The 15,179-nt window shown below is 43.1% G+C and overlaps 1 protein-coding gene across 1 annotated transcript in view; it reads right to left on the bottom strand.

The window, feature by feature from the left end:
* Gapvd1 (GTPase activating protein and VPS9 domains 1) overlaps positions 1 to 15,179 on the bottom strand; it is a 74,184-nt gene that overhangs the window by 13,671 nt on the left and 45,334 nt on the right. Inside the window, exons 13-20 of the mRNA XM_051166794.1 lie at positions 14,654 to 14,773; positions 13,360 to 13,437; positions 12,873 to 13,237; positions 9,603 to 9,690; positions 8,683 to 8,763; positions 4,257 to 4,379; positions 2,242 to 2,371; positions 5 to 114 (exon numbers count right to left, since the gene is read on the bottom strand). Of these exons, the coding sequence (XP_051022751.1) occupies positions 5 to 114; positions 2,242 to 2,371; positions 4,257 to 4,379; positions 8,683 to 8,763; positions 9,603 to 9,690; positions 12,873 to 13,237; positions 13,360 to 13,437; positions 14,654 to 14,773 (1,095 nt within the window). The remainder of the gene's footprint in view (positions 1 to 4; positions 115 to 2,241; positions 2,372 to 4,256; positions 4,380 to 8,682; positions 8,764 to 9,602; positions 9,691 to 12,872; positions 13,238 to 13,359; positions 13,438 to 14,653; positions 14,774 to 15,179) is intronic.

The following is a 15,179-nucleotide window of genomic DNA, read 5'->3' as shown; positions in this document are numbered from 1 at the left end:
TTACCTTCCGGGTCCGTATGGTCTGGCAACCCATTCCTTGTTGAGTGAGTTATCACTGGGAAGGCCACAGAGTCCGCAGAGCAAAGTGCGAGCCTCAGCTTCTTTTTCACATCTCTGAAGAGTAAGTGCAGGACACATCAATTTACTTAGACAGAAATGATCATATAGTTTTTTGTGGTGCCTGTAGCTGGGACCCAGGACTTCCAGCTAAGCACATCTTCACTCGAATACAGTCACATTTTACAAATATTTACACATAAATTAACATGTTAGCTCAGACCTCAAATGTTTCAAATAATTCTTTAAGAAAAGATCAGTATCTCTGTCTCAAAAAAATAAAAAATAAAGAAAAAAAAAGGAAAAAAGAAAGAAAGAAAGAAAGAAAGAAAGAAAGAAAATACCAATTTCACTGGACTGACACCTCACTGAAAAGCACAGGCTTCTAGTTCTTGAATGAGAGGGTTAGAAGAGTGCTCTGGGCAAGCTCAGCAGGGTCACCACAATCAGGCAAAACCATCTTTCTGCTATACTAGAGCACGCTAAAGAGCTGAGAGTAGAGCCAGGCATAGTGGTGCATGCCTGTGATCCCAGCACTCAGGAGGCAGAGGCAGGTGGATTGCTGTGAGTTCAAGGCCAGCCTAGTCTACAGAGTGAGGCCAGGACAGCCAAGGCTACATAGAGAAACCCTGTCTTGAAGAAAGGAGAAAAAAAAACAAAACCCAGAAAGAGTTGAAAGTAAGCAGAGGGTATGCACAACACAGATGCCAAACCTGAATGCTTTCTCCCGTTTTTCTACAAATGGTAGTCCTGCTTCAGACAAGCCCATCCCTTGACAAAAACCACTTGCTGTGTTCCACTGCCTGGAGGGTTTGTGCTGAGATTAGATTCTGTAACTTTCACCTGTAACCTACCAACTACCATTTGGTGGCAGAGCCTGTTCAGGTAGCAGCCTCCCTCCACAGCAGTGCAGCTCTTCCTACTCACATGAACATGGTGTTTCTCCTTAACTAGCACCTATGGCCCTTCCTGGCCCTGTGCAGTTGTTTAAAGAAGGGAGTCTGATGTCCTAGAAAAAGACCAATTGCCCTTCTCGGGTCACCACGTGCCCAGCTCATAACTAGCTTCAATCTTGCCTTAGCAGATTTGACCCTACAAAACAAATAATTTTGAAATCAAGTTCATCAAATATAATATTCACTCACTGTCCTAGTTTGCTTTCTATTGCTGTGATAAATAACATGATCAAGAGCAACTTGGGGAGAAAAAGTCTACTAGGCTCACATGTCCAGATCACAGTCAAGCACAGAGGGAAATCAGGGCAGGAACCAAAGCAAGAGCAGAGGCAAGAGCCATGGTGGAAAGCCTCTTGCTAGATTGCTCTCTCACCTTCCTAACTGCCTGCCCCCTGAATCTCCCCCCCCCTTAAATATTTATTTTTATTGTTTTAAATTGTGTTTGTGTGATCTCAAGTGTGCATGTGTATAGAGGCTGCTGGACAGCCTCAGTGTCATTCCTCAGGAGATGCCATCAGCATTTGTTTTTTGAGATGGGGTCTCTCATTGGCTTAGAGCTAGATTAGGGTAACTGGCCAGTGAGCTCTAGGGCTCTGTGGCTCAGTGTTGGGATTACAAGTGCACACCATCAGGCTTGGCTTTCTCAGGTAGGCCCAGGGTTGAATTTAGGCCGTCATAACTCATGCACAAGCACGTCACAGACAGGGTCATCGCCCAGCACTTCTTTACGTCTCACAATTGGCAGGCTTGAAATGACTGCAATGGTGATTTTTAAATGTTCAAAGCCCAAATAGGAAGGGTTGGAAGGAGGAAAGGGAGTGGGAAAAAACAAAGTAATTATATTTTAATTTAAAAAAATATTAAAAGCTGGACCTGTAATCCCAACACTCAGGGAGGCAAAGGCAAATGGGTCTCTGTGCATTTGAGGCCAGCTTGGTCTACAAAGAAAGTCCAGGACAGCTAAGGCTATACAGAGAAACCCTGTCTTGAAAAAAGTAAAAGAGGAGGGGGGAAAAAAAATCCAGGCTGTGGTGGTGGACACCTTTAATCCCAGCGCTCTGGAGCCAGAAGCAAGAGGATCTCTAAGTTTAAGGCCAGCCTCGTCTACAGAGTGAGTTCCAGGACAGCCAGGGCTACACAGACAAACAAACAAACAAACAAACAAAAACAAAGCAAAAAAAAAAAAAAGAGTGTTCAAACCCCAAACTTCACACCCTAAAAGATGTACCTGTAAGAGAAAGCAGAATCCTGAGGCTGGGCTGCTTGGCTGGCAGAGTCTGGGAGATCATCAGCTGAGATGTTCTGCAGTGCTTCATCCCGGGGAGAATCATGAGCACTTTCACCATCACCCATGACCTCTAAACAAAACCAGTCCCCAAGGAGAGGGTAAACAGGTTAATGTGGAAATGTCTGGTACTAGCAGGTATACAAAGACATTTAATCATAAGTAAGTTTATCTCACAATAAGAGCTCTTGGAGAAAGAAGACAAATTTCAGACACATAATGAGGCTCGACAGCAAGGCAATGTATCAAGGCAGGAGACATCACAGCAGAGAATGGCTGTACTTCTTACCCCAGTCTAAGAAAGCTGAGGCTTGAAACAACTATAAAGTTCATATTCCACAATCACAAACACTGAATCACATTTTAACAACACCTTCACTAAAGACAGGGGCTCCTGACAAATGCTGGAACAGACCCTCACTCAGGTCTCCTAATGCTCCTCAACAGAGACCTCCCACACCTAAGACTTAGCAGGGACCAGCTCATAAACTCATCAAGGCCAGATCTGAGATTCCCAAAACTACTTTGTTTTTAATGAGTCAGTTACTACAAGATAATACATACACATATATAGTTAAGGGACATGGGGCTCAGTCAGCAGAGTGCTTGTTCAGTGTGCAGAACAGAATCCCTGGATCCCATTTCCAGTACCACATAAAATGGGTGTGGTAATCCATGCCAAGCACTTAAAGTGGAGGCAAAAAGATCCAGAGTTCATGGCCTGGGCTGAAGAAATGGCCCAGAGGTTAAAGCATTAGCCTCGGGGGCTGAAGAGATGGCTCAGAGGTTAAGAGCACTGCCTGCTCTTCCAGAGGTCCTGAGTTCAATTCCCAGCAACCACATGATGGCTTCTAACTATTTATAATGAGATCTTCTGGCGAGCAGGTGCACACACATGCAGGCAGAACATTTATACATAATAAATATATCTTAAAAAAAAAAAAAGCAAAAAAAGTAAAATAAAATAAAATAAACAAAACAAAACAAAACAAAAAAAAGCACTGGCTTCTCTTCCAGAGAACAACAGTGTGCTGAACAGATAGGCAGATAAAAATACCCATACACATGAAACAAAATTAATCTTAGAAGAAAAATCCAAGGTTATCCAGTGGTACAGTTAGTCTAATACAAGCCTGACCTACATGAGACTGTCTCAAAAACAAAAAACTTCCAAGTCAAAAGGAATAAAATATCCCTAAACACTGTACAAAATGTTACTGACTGGCAATCTAAATATAGGGTTATTAACCTTCACTGCACTGTAATTTTGGCACTTGGGAGGCAGGCAGGAGAATTCTGAATTGAAGGGCAGCCTGCCCTACAGAGTGAGAGCCTGTCTTACCACTCGAACTCTGAAAAAGAAAAACAAAGAGGTGGAATCCTTCCTTGCCCTCACTTCCTCTTCGACCTTAAGTACCCTCCTCAGGACAGCTCATGTTACTGCTTAACTGAAGATTCTTCTAGAGAATGCTCTCTGCATACACAGGTACAGACAGACTTAGCAAACTGCTTATGCTTCTGCTTTCTCTTAATTTATGTTGCAGACTCCATATTTTTATAACAGCTAGTCAGCAGTCCACTACAAAAAGAGAGAACACTGTAGAAAAGAAATTCCAAGGAACAAGGATGCCTTAGCCTGAGTCGGCCTCCGCAGCTCTACTAAAGGTCCATAACCACACCAAATCTCATTTCTTTAGACAGTTAAAAAAAAAAAAAAAAGATTCCCCCTCAATGAAGCATGCACCAAGTTCCTCTGGGCTCATCAGATGACCCTAAACCATCTGAACATGTGGGGTGCCCAGGCTCAGTGGGAAGTGTAGGGAGAGACGTGCTTACAAAAGCTGTAATGTTCAAGTACTGTGACTGCTGTGGCTAGCCTACTGTAAAGGCTACTTTAGTTTGGATTCCCTTAATCCCTGCGACAAACTGTCACTCTTCCGATCGATCGTGATGATCACCTGTACTCTCATCGTTTGCCATTGCTCCTTCACTGGGGCTGGTCCGCTTAATGGCATTCCGATATTTGTCCAGAATATCTTCAGCAACCTGAGCGTGTGCACTAAGCCTAGGGCTGGGCTCATCTGCAGAGGAAGAGAGAGAGAGAGTTAGCTCTGGGGTTTATGTCACCTCTACTGTTAGTATGACAACAGTAGCATAGTCCCAAAGGCGAGTTAGGAGGTCAAACTCAAGAAGGGCGCATATCTCAGTGTTATGAGGCACCATGCAGCTGCCTGCTCAACCCCATCGCTAGGTGTAAGAGCCTGCCCAAGGCAGGAAGCCAGGAAGATGCACTCTACCTCAGCACTGCTGGAGTTCTACATGAGTGTGTCAAAGTTCAGGACAGAAAGGATTCTAAACTGCTTGCTTGAGTCACAGTAACTATCAATTCATGCTAACACAACTTCTACCAATGGTTCCTTTTTGTAGGAGTGGGGACAAATAGAAGAAGAGTTTTGCTGTACAACCTAGGCTGACCTTTAACTCATTATGGAGCCCAGGGCCTAGCTTTGAGTTTGTGGTTCTCCCACCTAAGCCTGCTGAGTGTTGAGACCACCACACAGCCCCAACAATGAATTTGTATATTTACACTTAATTGGACATCTCCATGCTAAAGGTGAAAAATAATTGTTCAAATGAGACTGAAATCCTTTTTTAATTTTGAGAACTGGCTTTCTCCATTCTTTCTTTGTGAATCCCTATTTACATCACATTTGAAAGCTAAAGAGCATCCTATTCTATCTCACTACATCTCTCCATGACAGAGCAGCTGCCAGGACACAGCATTTTTGTCCATACACTGGCACTGCTAGAGAGCCTAGGTATTCTAGGCATCTAGGATGGTCCACGAGCTGCACAGAAAGCAGACTGTTTCACCAATGGGACTGTTCCTCTGACAACTAAGTCAGATATTAGGACGTCTGACCTAGCTTGCTACTGTGGCACATACTTGTAATCCCAGCACTTGGGAAGTGGAAGGAAGAGAATTAGGAGTTCAAGGCCAGCCTGCTATAGCTTTGTCTCAACAAGAACCAAGCTAGGACCATAGCTCAGTGGTAGAGACTTGCTTAGTTAGCATTTACAAGGCCCTGAGTTTGATGCCCAGTACCATACACACAAGATAGCCTACAGTCTCAAAGAGTAGTCATTACTGAACTATTATGGATCTTGAATACAAAATGAAGTTCCATAGTGAACCTCACACTCCTGACGTTGAGTTAAGTCAATGGTTAACCAGCTGTCTAGAGTCTGATAGAATCCCATTTGTAAAAATTTCTAAAATCACATCAAAACCACTATGTGTGTATGTAGGTATGATGGCAACAGCAGCTAATAGTATTGTGTTGGTGCCACGTGCCAGTGATCTTGTGCTGAGCACCCTATGTGGACACTTACTCACCAAACAATGCACACAGATATACTGGCACCCCTATACTATAGCAGATAAGTAAGCGTGAGGCATGGAGACTGAGCAGTGTTCTCACAGGCCTTTCCTCTCCACAAAACAAGGATCTGCTATTCATGTTTCTATAAAATACCTCAATCTATATAGGTGGTTCACAAAGTTGTGCTTTGCATTTTTTCTTTTTTGGAAAAGGTCTCACTCTGTAGTCTACACTGGCCTTGAACTTGTGGCAATCCTTCTGCCTCAGACTTTTAAGTGCAGGGATTACTGGTGTGAGCACATCTGACATCCAAAGACATTTAAAATGTCGGTCATTACAGTGTGGTCATGACAAGAGATTCATAATCAATTGTGAACCTTTTCAAACTATAAATGGAACCACTGCAGAGTCCTTTTAAGGAGTAATATTTTTGGTTATAGCTTCCCCTCCCCACCCCCACCCAAGACAGGGTTTCTCTGTGTATCCTTGGCTGTCCTGGACTCACTTTGAAGGCCAGGCTGTCCATGAGCTCACAGAGACCCGCCTACCTCTCCCTCCCAGAGTGCTAGGATTACAGGAGTGTGCCACTGTGCTCAGCTTTTAAAACACTCTTATTTATTTACTTATTTTATATTTTTGGGTGTTTGCTTCATGTGTGCAAATGTACTGCATGTATTCCTGGTTCCTGAGGAGGCCAGAAGAGCCCTTGGAACTGAAGTTGCAGGTGGCTGTGAGCCAACATGTCAGTGCTGGGAACTGAACCCAGGTTCTCTGCAAGGGCAACACATGTTCCAAGTATGTCCCTAGCCCCACTGGTTATCTTTTTGAAAGTTGACAAGGATGGTGGAGAGGGACAACAACAAATAGGCTAAACTCAGTCAATCAAACTATAATGCTGCTTATTGCTTTTATTTTAATAACATACTTCTCAAAAATGTTATCCTAGGAAAATAATTCAAGCAGAAGCAGAGCTGGAGTAGTTAGTAGGGGAGTGCCTGACTGGCATGTATAGGCCTGGGTTCAATCCCCAGCACAATATAATAACATCAACCACACAAAGGTGCCCCTATAGGCACAAAGATATTTTCAGAGAAAAACAATAGGAAACAACTTAAATATTTCAATAGGAAAATCAGTTACACTACAGTGTAATAGAGTCAAATTACTTTATAGCCAATAAAAATGATTCAAAAGCCAAGTGTTTTCAGTAGGAACTGGGAAGTGTATGACACATGGTGAAGATAAGTAAAAAGTTACACATATCTGATCCAGTCAAAGAGCAGCCACCATATACAAACACTGAGAGAATTGGGAGAGATCATAAAAAACATTTGTCAGAGTGGCAGAATTTTGCCCAGGCTAATAAAAAAATGATGTTTCTTCATAACATTTCAAACTGATTTCATGGTTAGCTTCCAAGTGATCATTAGTTAGGTTTGGGTAGAATTTCTCCAATATGAAAGCTAAGCGTCAATCAGACCCAAAGAAAGTGAACTATTTTATGGAAAAACAAAAAAACCTTATTCAGCTACCAATCTCAGCATCAAGAAAAAAATGACTGCCCAAAAACCTAACAATTCCTCCAAAGTCATTAATTAAATTATTTGCATACAAAATTATTCCATCCAGTGTAATTCAGCTTATATATATTTATATGTACTCTCCTCTGCCCTTTTTAAAAACAGGGTCTCACTAAACAGCTCTGGCTGGCCTGAGCTTGGTCACTATGTAGATCAAACTGGCCTCGAACGCCTGTTTATGCCTTTTAAGAGCTGGGATTTAAAAATACGCCAGCATCCTCAGTGACATATGTGTACGTCTCACAGCACACAGGAAAATACACACAAGAAGTGTCTTTTCAATTCTTCCCAATACCCACAGTACCTAGTACAGCCTGCACGAGTCACATACTCAGCAAATATTTGCTGACCAAAAAGGACAGAATGGGATGCTCTCAGCCGGGCACTGTGGCCTGTCCACCTGTCTCCTGTTGCTCATACCCTTTAGTATGGAGAAGCCATGAATGAAATAAAGCGGGGCTGTATAAGCTGTATTAAAGAGGTGCACCTAATATGCACACGTAGACATCAGAACACATCAAAATGGGATGCTGCATGTACTGTGCTGGTCACTTTTGAGAGCATGATCTTAAGACTTATTCCATTTTTAAATAAAAAGGCTTCATTGTGACTCAGTGGGAGGGAAAGATAGCACACCTTAAAATTAAGGAAAAAACATAACTGGGAAATGAACTTCCTTCTAGATACTCTATAGCACACTCTATACACTCTATGTATACTCTATACTCAATGCATAACTATCAAATTCAATGTTGACATTCATGCTAGCGCTCACAGACAATGTTTAGGTACCAAAGAAGCTGCAGAAGTGCAGGTGTTGAATAAGGAAGATCCCTAAAGCTCTGTCATGGGCCAGACAGCTGTTATAACAGTTCAAGCTGGAAAAAAAAATTTATGACGTCTTTAACTTTTACAACAATGGTTGGCATTTGTGATACTGTTTGAACAAATACTTTAATCATTTTTAAAAGACGATTCTCTAAAACAGCATTTCATTGTGATCCTGAATAAGCTAGAGCAAACTATAGATGAAAATAAATTTAGTGCCCTACGATCAGTGCTAAGAGAAAACTATCCAACCAATGATCCAGAGAGATATGGCATGCAGAGCACTAGAGGCAGCGCCACACACTCCAAAAGTCACGTGGCATCGTCCCCTGGGTGGCGAGCTGTCAGGCAGGCCTTGTCAGAAACAGGTTATGGTAATGAGGATGGTGATGGTGGTGGTGGTCTGTAGGAAGAGCACACCGAGACCCACTGTGGCCCCTGGGAGAAACCACAGAGCCATGAAGAACATACTTCCCACAGTACACACATAGACACACCCTTCTAAAAAGGCAACGCTTATGGCACCCAAGAAAAGTGTTATGAAATATGTGCTCTGGGAATGAAGGAGCCAGGAAGCCCATGGGTCTACAAACCTGTGAGTGTTGAGAATCTGTCAGGCCCCAGATCATCTTTGTCTTTTTCTTGTTTTTCTTTCTTTCTAAATGGTATAGGAGCTGGAAATTAAATAGAGTCAGTAGTGTGACATATAACATACTGCACTCCTCGGAAGTTAACTGGTGTGCCAACATTTCTAAGTGCAAGGAGGTTGAAAGTTTAAAAGCTAAGAAATCCCAAGCGTCAACTGATAATCATTCTTAAAATAGCACCAAAGGGTCTTAAAGAGGTTTTCAGAATCTGCTGTGGAGTCATGTGCCATAGAAAGAATGATTTAATGAGGATCCGCTGAGATCAAAACCACTACCTCTTAACCTCGCCAAAACAACACATTCAGAGCTCCTGCCTCACTCACTCCTCCACATTAGGTGGGCTTGAGCCTGGGGAGACACAGGTCTCCTCAGCTCCTAAGTGCCACAGCCTGGGAAAAGGCCTATGGTCCCCAACTTTTGGGTGATTTCTTCTTCCAGGAAGAGAAATTTTTGCCAACTCAAAGGATGCCAGGCTATTCACAAAAAATATACATATACAATTCCCTTCCACAATAGACACTAGCTATATTTGTAAGGCACGCACACTTTCAATGCATATAGACATGAAAAGCTTAGATCTGTTCCAGGAATGTCAACGTGGCTAGTCAACATTAAGTTAACAGTGACAGTAACATGCCGAGAGCCTTCCATGTTTAACGACAGTGAGCGGCATGGTTGGCATCTAGAGCACCGACGCTACTTCCCAACAAGAGCAGGGCGAGCATTCTTCTCAGAGAAAGCATTCCTACACTTCCACGGGGCTTCAATCAGGCCCAGAACATCACAGAGGCGTGGTGAGACTGCTCTCCAAAAGAGGCTTGAGGCTTTGTTCTTACAGACAGCACTCTAAAGTTTTATGAAATTACCTTTAGGCATGGCTGAAACAAAACGCTTCCTCCACCAAGGTCTGCTCCTGTCTGACCTCTCATCATCACTGTCCTTGCGCTCTTCAGTCTGCAGGAAGAGTTTGATGTGTTAATTGGAGGTGAGCAGCAGGGCAGACTGCTACAAAAAGGATTTCTCTGTGTCTTTAAGTCAGTCCTATTTGCCTTAAAACAAGAGGAGAATAGCGCTAGGAATGGACCTCAGGAACTAAGCCACACTCCCAGGCACCTCTGGAATGTGGACAGATGCTCTTCGGGTCAGACCGATGAGATTGAGGATAGACTCTGTCTCTATACTACTAGCAAACCAAAGGCCTGACTGAATTAGCTATGGTGGGTTCCCAAAGAACACCTATGAAGAAGGGACTCAGTAGAGCTCAATGTGAGAGTCAGTGCTTAGCAGGTACAAGCTCTGGGTTCAATCCTCAGCACAAAAGCAAAACAAACAAAATAGGAAACCCTAAGTAAATGCAGTGCAGTGTATTTTGATGGGGGAAAGATGGTGTGGTGTAGCAATAGGAACCTGGTGTCCCAGAAACTGAGCCTGAGAACAGATCTCACAACCCTCTCAGCTGCCTGAGAAAATAGCTCCTGTTATTAAGGCTTTTTATTAGTTTTTGTTTTGAGACAGGGTCTCAATCTGTAACCCAGGCTGGTCTCATATGCACTGCACAGACCAGGCTAACCGCATGAGCTACCACCTCAGCTCATAAGTCGTCGTCGTCTCCTCCTCCTCCTCTTCACTCCCCTTTACCCCCACCCCCCGAGACAGGGTTTCTCTGTGTAGCCTTGGCTGTCCTGTACTCTCTTGTAGACCAGGCTGGCCTCAAATTCACACAGATCTGCCTGCCTCTGACTCTCAAGTGCTGAGATTAAAGGTGTGCACCACCATGCCCTGTTATAAGTCCTTTTTATAGATGAAGTGCATGAAACTAAGTGAGGTGACCTTCCCTAAGGCACATAGCTTTCCTGCACAGCTGACCATCAAACCTAGATCTGCCCAGCCTCTCTCTGCTCACCAATTATAACTCTGTTCACATGGAAGGGCAGGACCAGTAATCCTGTTACTAGCCTATAATGTGATCTCAGAAAATTTCTTTTCTTTCTTTTTTTTTTTTCTTTTTCAGACAGGGTTTCTCTGTGTAGCCTTGGCTGTCCTGGACTCGCTTTTGTAGACCAGGCTGGCCTTGAACTCACAGGGATCCACCTGCCTCTGCCTGCCGAGTGCTGGGATTAAAGGCGTGCGCCACCATTTCCCGGCTTCAGAAAATTTCTTAATTTCCACTTTTTCCTTTGCTCAACTGGAACTATCAATTCTTGGCGGTAGGAGCAGGTGCCTTTCTCTCTGCCCACCAGTCCACTCTTACTCTCAGGGTGCTTTCTTCTTTGTAATTAACTGTCTCTATTTCTATTTAGGAGGAAATACTTATTAAAAGGCTTCATGTGGAGCTGGGCACAGTGCTGGTAATCTCAGATCTTGGGAGGCAGAGGCAGGTGGATCTCTGTGAGTTCAAGGCCACTTTGGTCTACAGAGTCAGTACAGGATAGCCAAGGCGACACAGAGAGACCCTGTCTGAAAAAAGGAAAAAAAAATAGGCTTCATGTGAATGGAGAAGACGAAATTAACAATAGGTAACTTTTTCAAGTACAAAGATGAGGGCTTATGTGGCAGGAAAGTCTATCTATAGGCAAACTCCTAACTAAGTACATACATGAGGAATAAGGAATGCAGGTTTCTCATGGTTGAGGAGTTAAAGCATGGGAGAGAGGGAAAACAAAATAACCTCTGTTTTTTGTTTTTTTTTTAAGACTGAAACTAAATCTCCAGTGTCTATTCACTCACTGTTCCCTCTATGCCAAGAAAGAGAGACAGAAGTGAATACAGAGGTAACTGTGTATACACCTAGAAGCCCGAGTGCACACGCATACTCTCTCTCTCTCTCTCTCTCTCTCTCTCTCTCTCTCTCTCTCTCTCTCTCTCTCTCTCTCTCTCTCTCTCTCTCTCTCTCTCTCTCTCTCTCTCTCTCCCAGCTCTGTTTGTTGAGAGGCTCTGAGAGTAGCAACATGCACAGCAATGAGTTCTGACTCATCTCAATTTCTGAAAACTAGTTTTGACCAAGAGGCCCTAGAGACCCTTGGGGAAGTAGCTGACTCCAGAGCTAGCCGGAGAATACAGTGAAGCAGCTCAGCAGGTAAGATGTTCTTCCAAAGGACACAGGTTTGATTCCCAGAACCCACACGTTGGCTCATAACCATCTGTAACTCTAGTGCCAATGGACCCAATGCCCTTTGCTGGTCTCTGCAGATGCTGTATGTACGTGGTACACAGGCAGATAATTTTAGTAAAGACATAAAATACATTCTTCACAGGCTGGGAGGTGGTGGCGCACGCCTTTAATCCCTGCACTGGGGAGGCAGAGGCAGGTGGATCACTGTGAGTTCCAGGCCAGCCTGGTCTACAGAGTGAGTCAAGGACAGCCAGGGGTACACAGAGCTGCCCTGTCTTGAAAAAAAAAAATCAAAAAAAAAGTAATGCAGGAAACTGGGGAGACCTGATTGGAGTGAGCATTTCAGCGTGCCGATGAGTGGAATTGCACGCAGGACAATGTGCTGTTTGTAGGACACTTACTAACTCAACAAAAGGGAGAGAAGAATTGGGGTGTAAAATTACTTTTTTTCATTTAGTTATTTATTTATTCTTATCCCCTCGCTTATATCTTCCCCTCCTTCTTCCACCCTATTCCCCAGGAAAATTGCTTTTAAATGAGGAAGAACTGTGTGTCTTCCCAAATTTATGGCTTTCAAAAGTGATATCTCTTTAACCATCTCAAAAGAATCCTAGGTGTAATTAAATACAAAACTGTGTGGAGAAAAGAGCTAAGTGCTGTAAAATGCAAGATTGCTACAAAATCTAGTTATACGAATATAATGGATTATTAGACTGACAGATTTTTGTTTGTTTGTTTCTTTTTGTTTTGTTTCCTTTGATGGGGGGGACAGGGTTTCTCTTTGTAGCCCTGGCTGTTCTGGAACTTGCTGTATAGACCAGGCTGGCCTCAAACTCATAGAGACGCACCTGCCTCTGCCTCCCGAGTACTGGGCTAAAGGTCTGCCCACACCTCCCAGTCCAACAGATCATCTTTCATTACAACCACAGTCATCCTTAATACCCGTTTCAGACACCGTGGGAACCCATCAAACAGAACACTGACCTGACCACAATGTGCAAGTCCTACATCCTGTGTCCCATACCTCTCCTCTTGAAGAATCCTTACTCGGGGACGAAGATGACGAGTGAGGTGCAGCCACTAAACAAGTAGCACCCGTGGCTGCGGCTGGAGGGAGCTCTTCATTTCCTGGGCGTCGGTTCCAGCTGGGGTCACTCATAGGCCTTCGCACAGAAGACACTATATCAGAGCTCCTGCTGCGGACCAGTCTCTCAGGGTAAGAGTGCCTTTGCTTGAACGCCTCCATTTCGGCTGCAGTTAAAATGTGAGAGCCAAAGTTGGGCAACCTGGCCTCATTTCCTCCCACTGTACCTTCCAGAATTGGAGGATCTGGTGGTGGATGTGAGGGCCGAGCGTAGTGAACCTTTGGCCTTACTACAGCAGAGGCCCCTGTAACACAGAAAAGAAGCACTGCAGACAAGACAGCACTACTCCACCAAGGCATTAGCCAAAGGCTTGCATATCTGCTTCTGTTCATGACAAGAGTGCAAGGGCTCATTCCACACGCATACCTTCATGTGAAGACAGCGGGTCAAACATGGCAAGCAGAGACTCTGCCTGAGAGGGAGGAGAGGTCAGCTGGTGGGCGCCTACAACAAGAAGGCACACCATGAGATCAAGCCAGGTGTAAACAGAGCTCCCCATACCGAAGAAGGCGCTGGGACTCTACCACAGTTCTTCTCTCTTAATCAATTAGAACTTGAGTAGCATATCATAAATAAATCAAACTAATAAGAATCAAATTCTGATTATCACATGTCTTAATTTGCAAATAAGGACTTTCTCTACACTTAGAGTGCTTATTACCTGATGGACAAATGCTATTATGGTTAGTCCAAAGAACACAACCATGGGCTCTCACCCATATTTTTCATAATGGCTCAGCCTCTCTGAGACTCACCTCCCACCATAAAAGCAAGCAGTACTATCTAAAGAAGTAATTAGAGAACTGTAAAATTTGAAAGGCTAATATTTCTTTCAGCAAATGACTTGATTTGAAAGGCTAATATTTCTTTCAGCAAATGACTTGAATTTAAGAAGAATCTGTGAGTGAAATGAGTATATAATGCCATGAAATTAACTCTAACTTGTAAATGTACTATTTTAGAATACAGAGGCTATCCTCCCAAAAAGATACCCCTAAGCACATCTTAACACAACTACAAATATTAAATAGATAAGTATACAGAGGCTAGAAATTTCTCCATTCATGGATTTCCTTATGACACATTTCTCGAAGTGAAATGTGCTCTAACTGAACCAAAGTTAAATATGAACATTTAAAGCATTAAGTACACATTGACTTAGGTTATGCCTGAAGACCTATATTAATTAATGAAATACCAGCAATATATCGTTGTTGTTCTTGATTTGTGGGGTTTTTTTTTTTTTTACATTACATTACATTACTTACATACATATTCTGTATGTATCTGTGTTTTTTGCCTGCTTGTGTATCTGTGTACCATATACATGCAGTGCCACCAGAGGCCAGAGATCCACTTGGAACTGAAGCTACAGACAGACGACTGTGCTGCCATGTGGGTGTCTAGCTCCTCTGGAAGAGCAGTCAGTTCTCTTAAATGCTGAGCCATCTCCCCAGCCCCACTTTGTTTTGTTTTTTTGAGACAGGGTCTCACTGTGTAGACTTGCCTGACCTAGAACTCACTATGTAGATTAGGAAAATCTCAAACTCAAAGACATCCCCCAGCCTCCACTTCCCAAATGCTGGTATAATAAAGCAAGTGTCACCAAGCAAGGCTGTGATGATCATCTTAAAAAGCCATTCTCACTCCCACTACTTACCATGGGCTATGTCGTCCATGTCTGGACTAGTTACAGAATCTTTACCCCCAAAATCAGAGCTGCACTCAGATCTTAAATCTTCAATCTTATTGGGAATATCCTCCGATGTAGCACTTATACCTTTGAAAAATACAGTGAAAAGACAGGAGTAAATAAATAATCTGCAAGAAGAACAAAGTAGCTACACAAAATTATATGAAGTCTGGAGAAATTCTTTCTCAAATTTTATATATTCCAGTTGAATACACGAGAGTTGCTGAATACTGTGAGTTTATCATGCTGCTGTCCAGATATACTTATCTTGTTTTATACAACATAACCAGAATCACACGTTATACCTGAATAATGTACCAGAAGCTACCAACAATACAGTTGTAGAGGAATGATTCTCAACAGGCTATAAGAGCCACACATTGAGTTCTCAAAGATTACGGAGGCATATAACTTATTTTGCTCCCTGGAGATTACTGAGCTCCTAAATAAAACACATCCTTTGGGTATAGACATACAGCTCAGTGACAGAGCA

This window comes from Acomys russatus, chromosome 24 (genome assembly GCF_903995435.1).
Source record: "Acomys russatus chromosome 24, mAcoRus1.1, whole genome shotgun sequence".
In the NCBI taxonomy this organism is placed as follows: Eukaryota; Metazoa; Chordata; class Mammalia; order Rodentia; family Muridae; genus Acomys; species Acomys russatus.
Note: the sequence above shows the minus strand (reverse complement) of the source record. Positions and strands in the feature narration are given on the sequence as shown.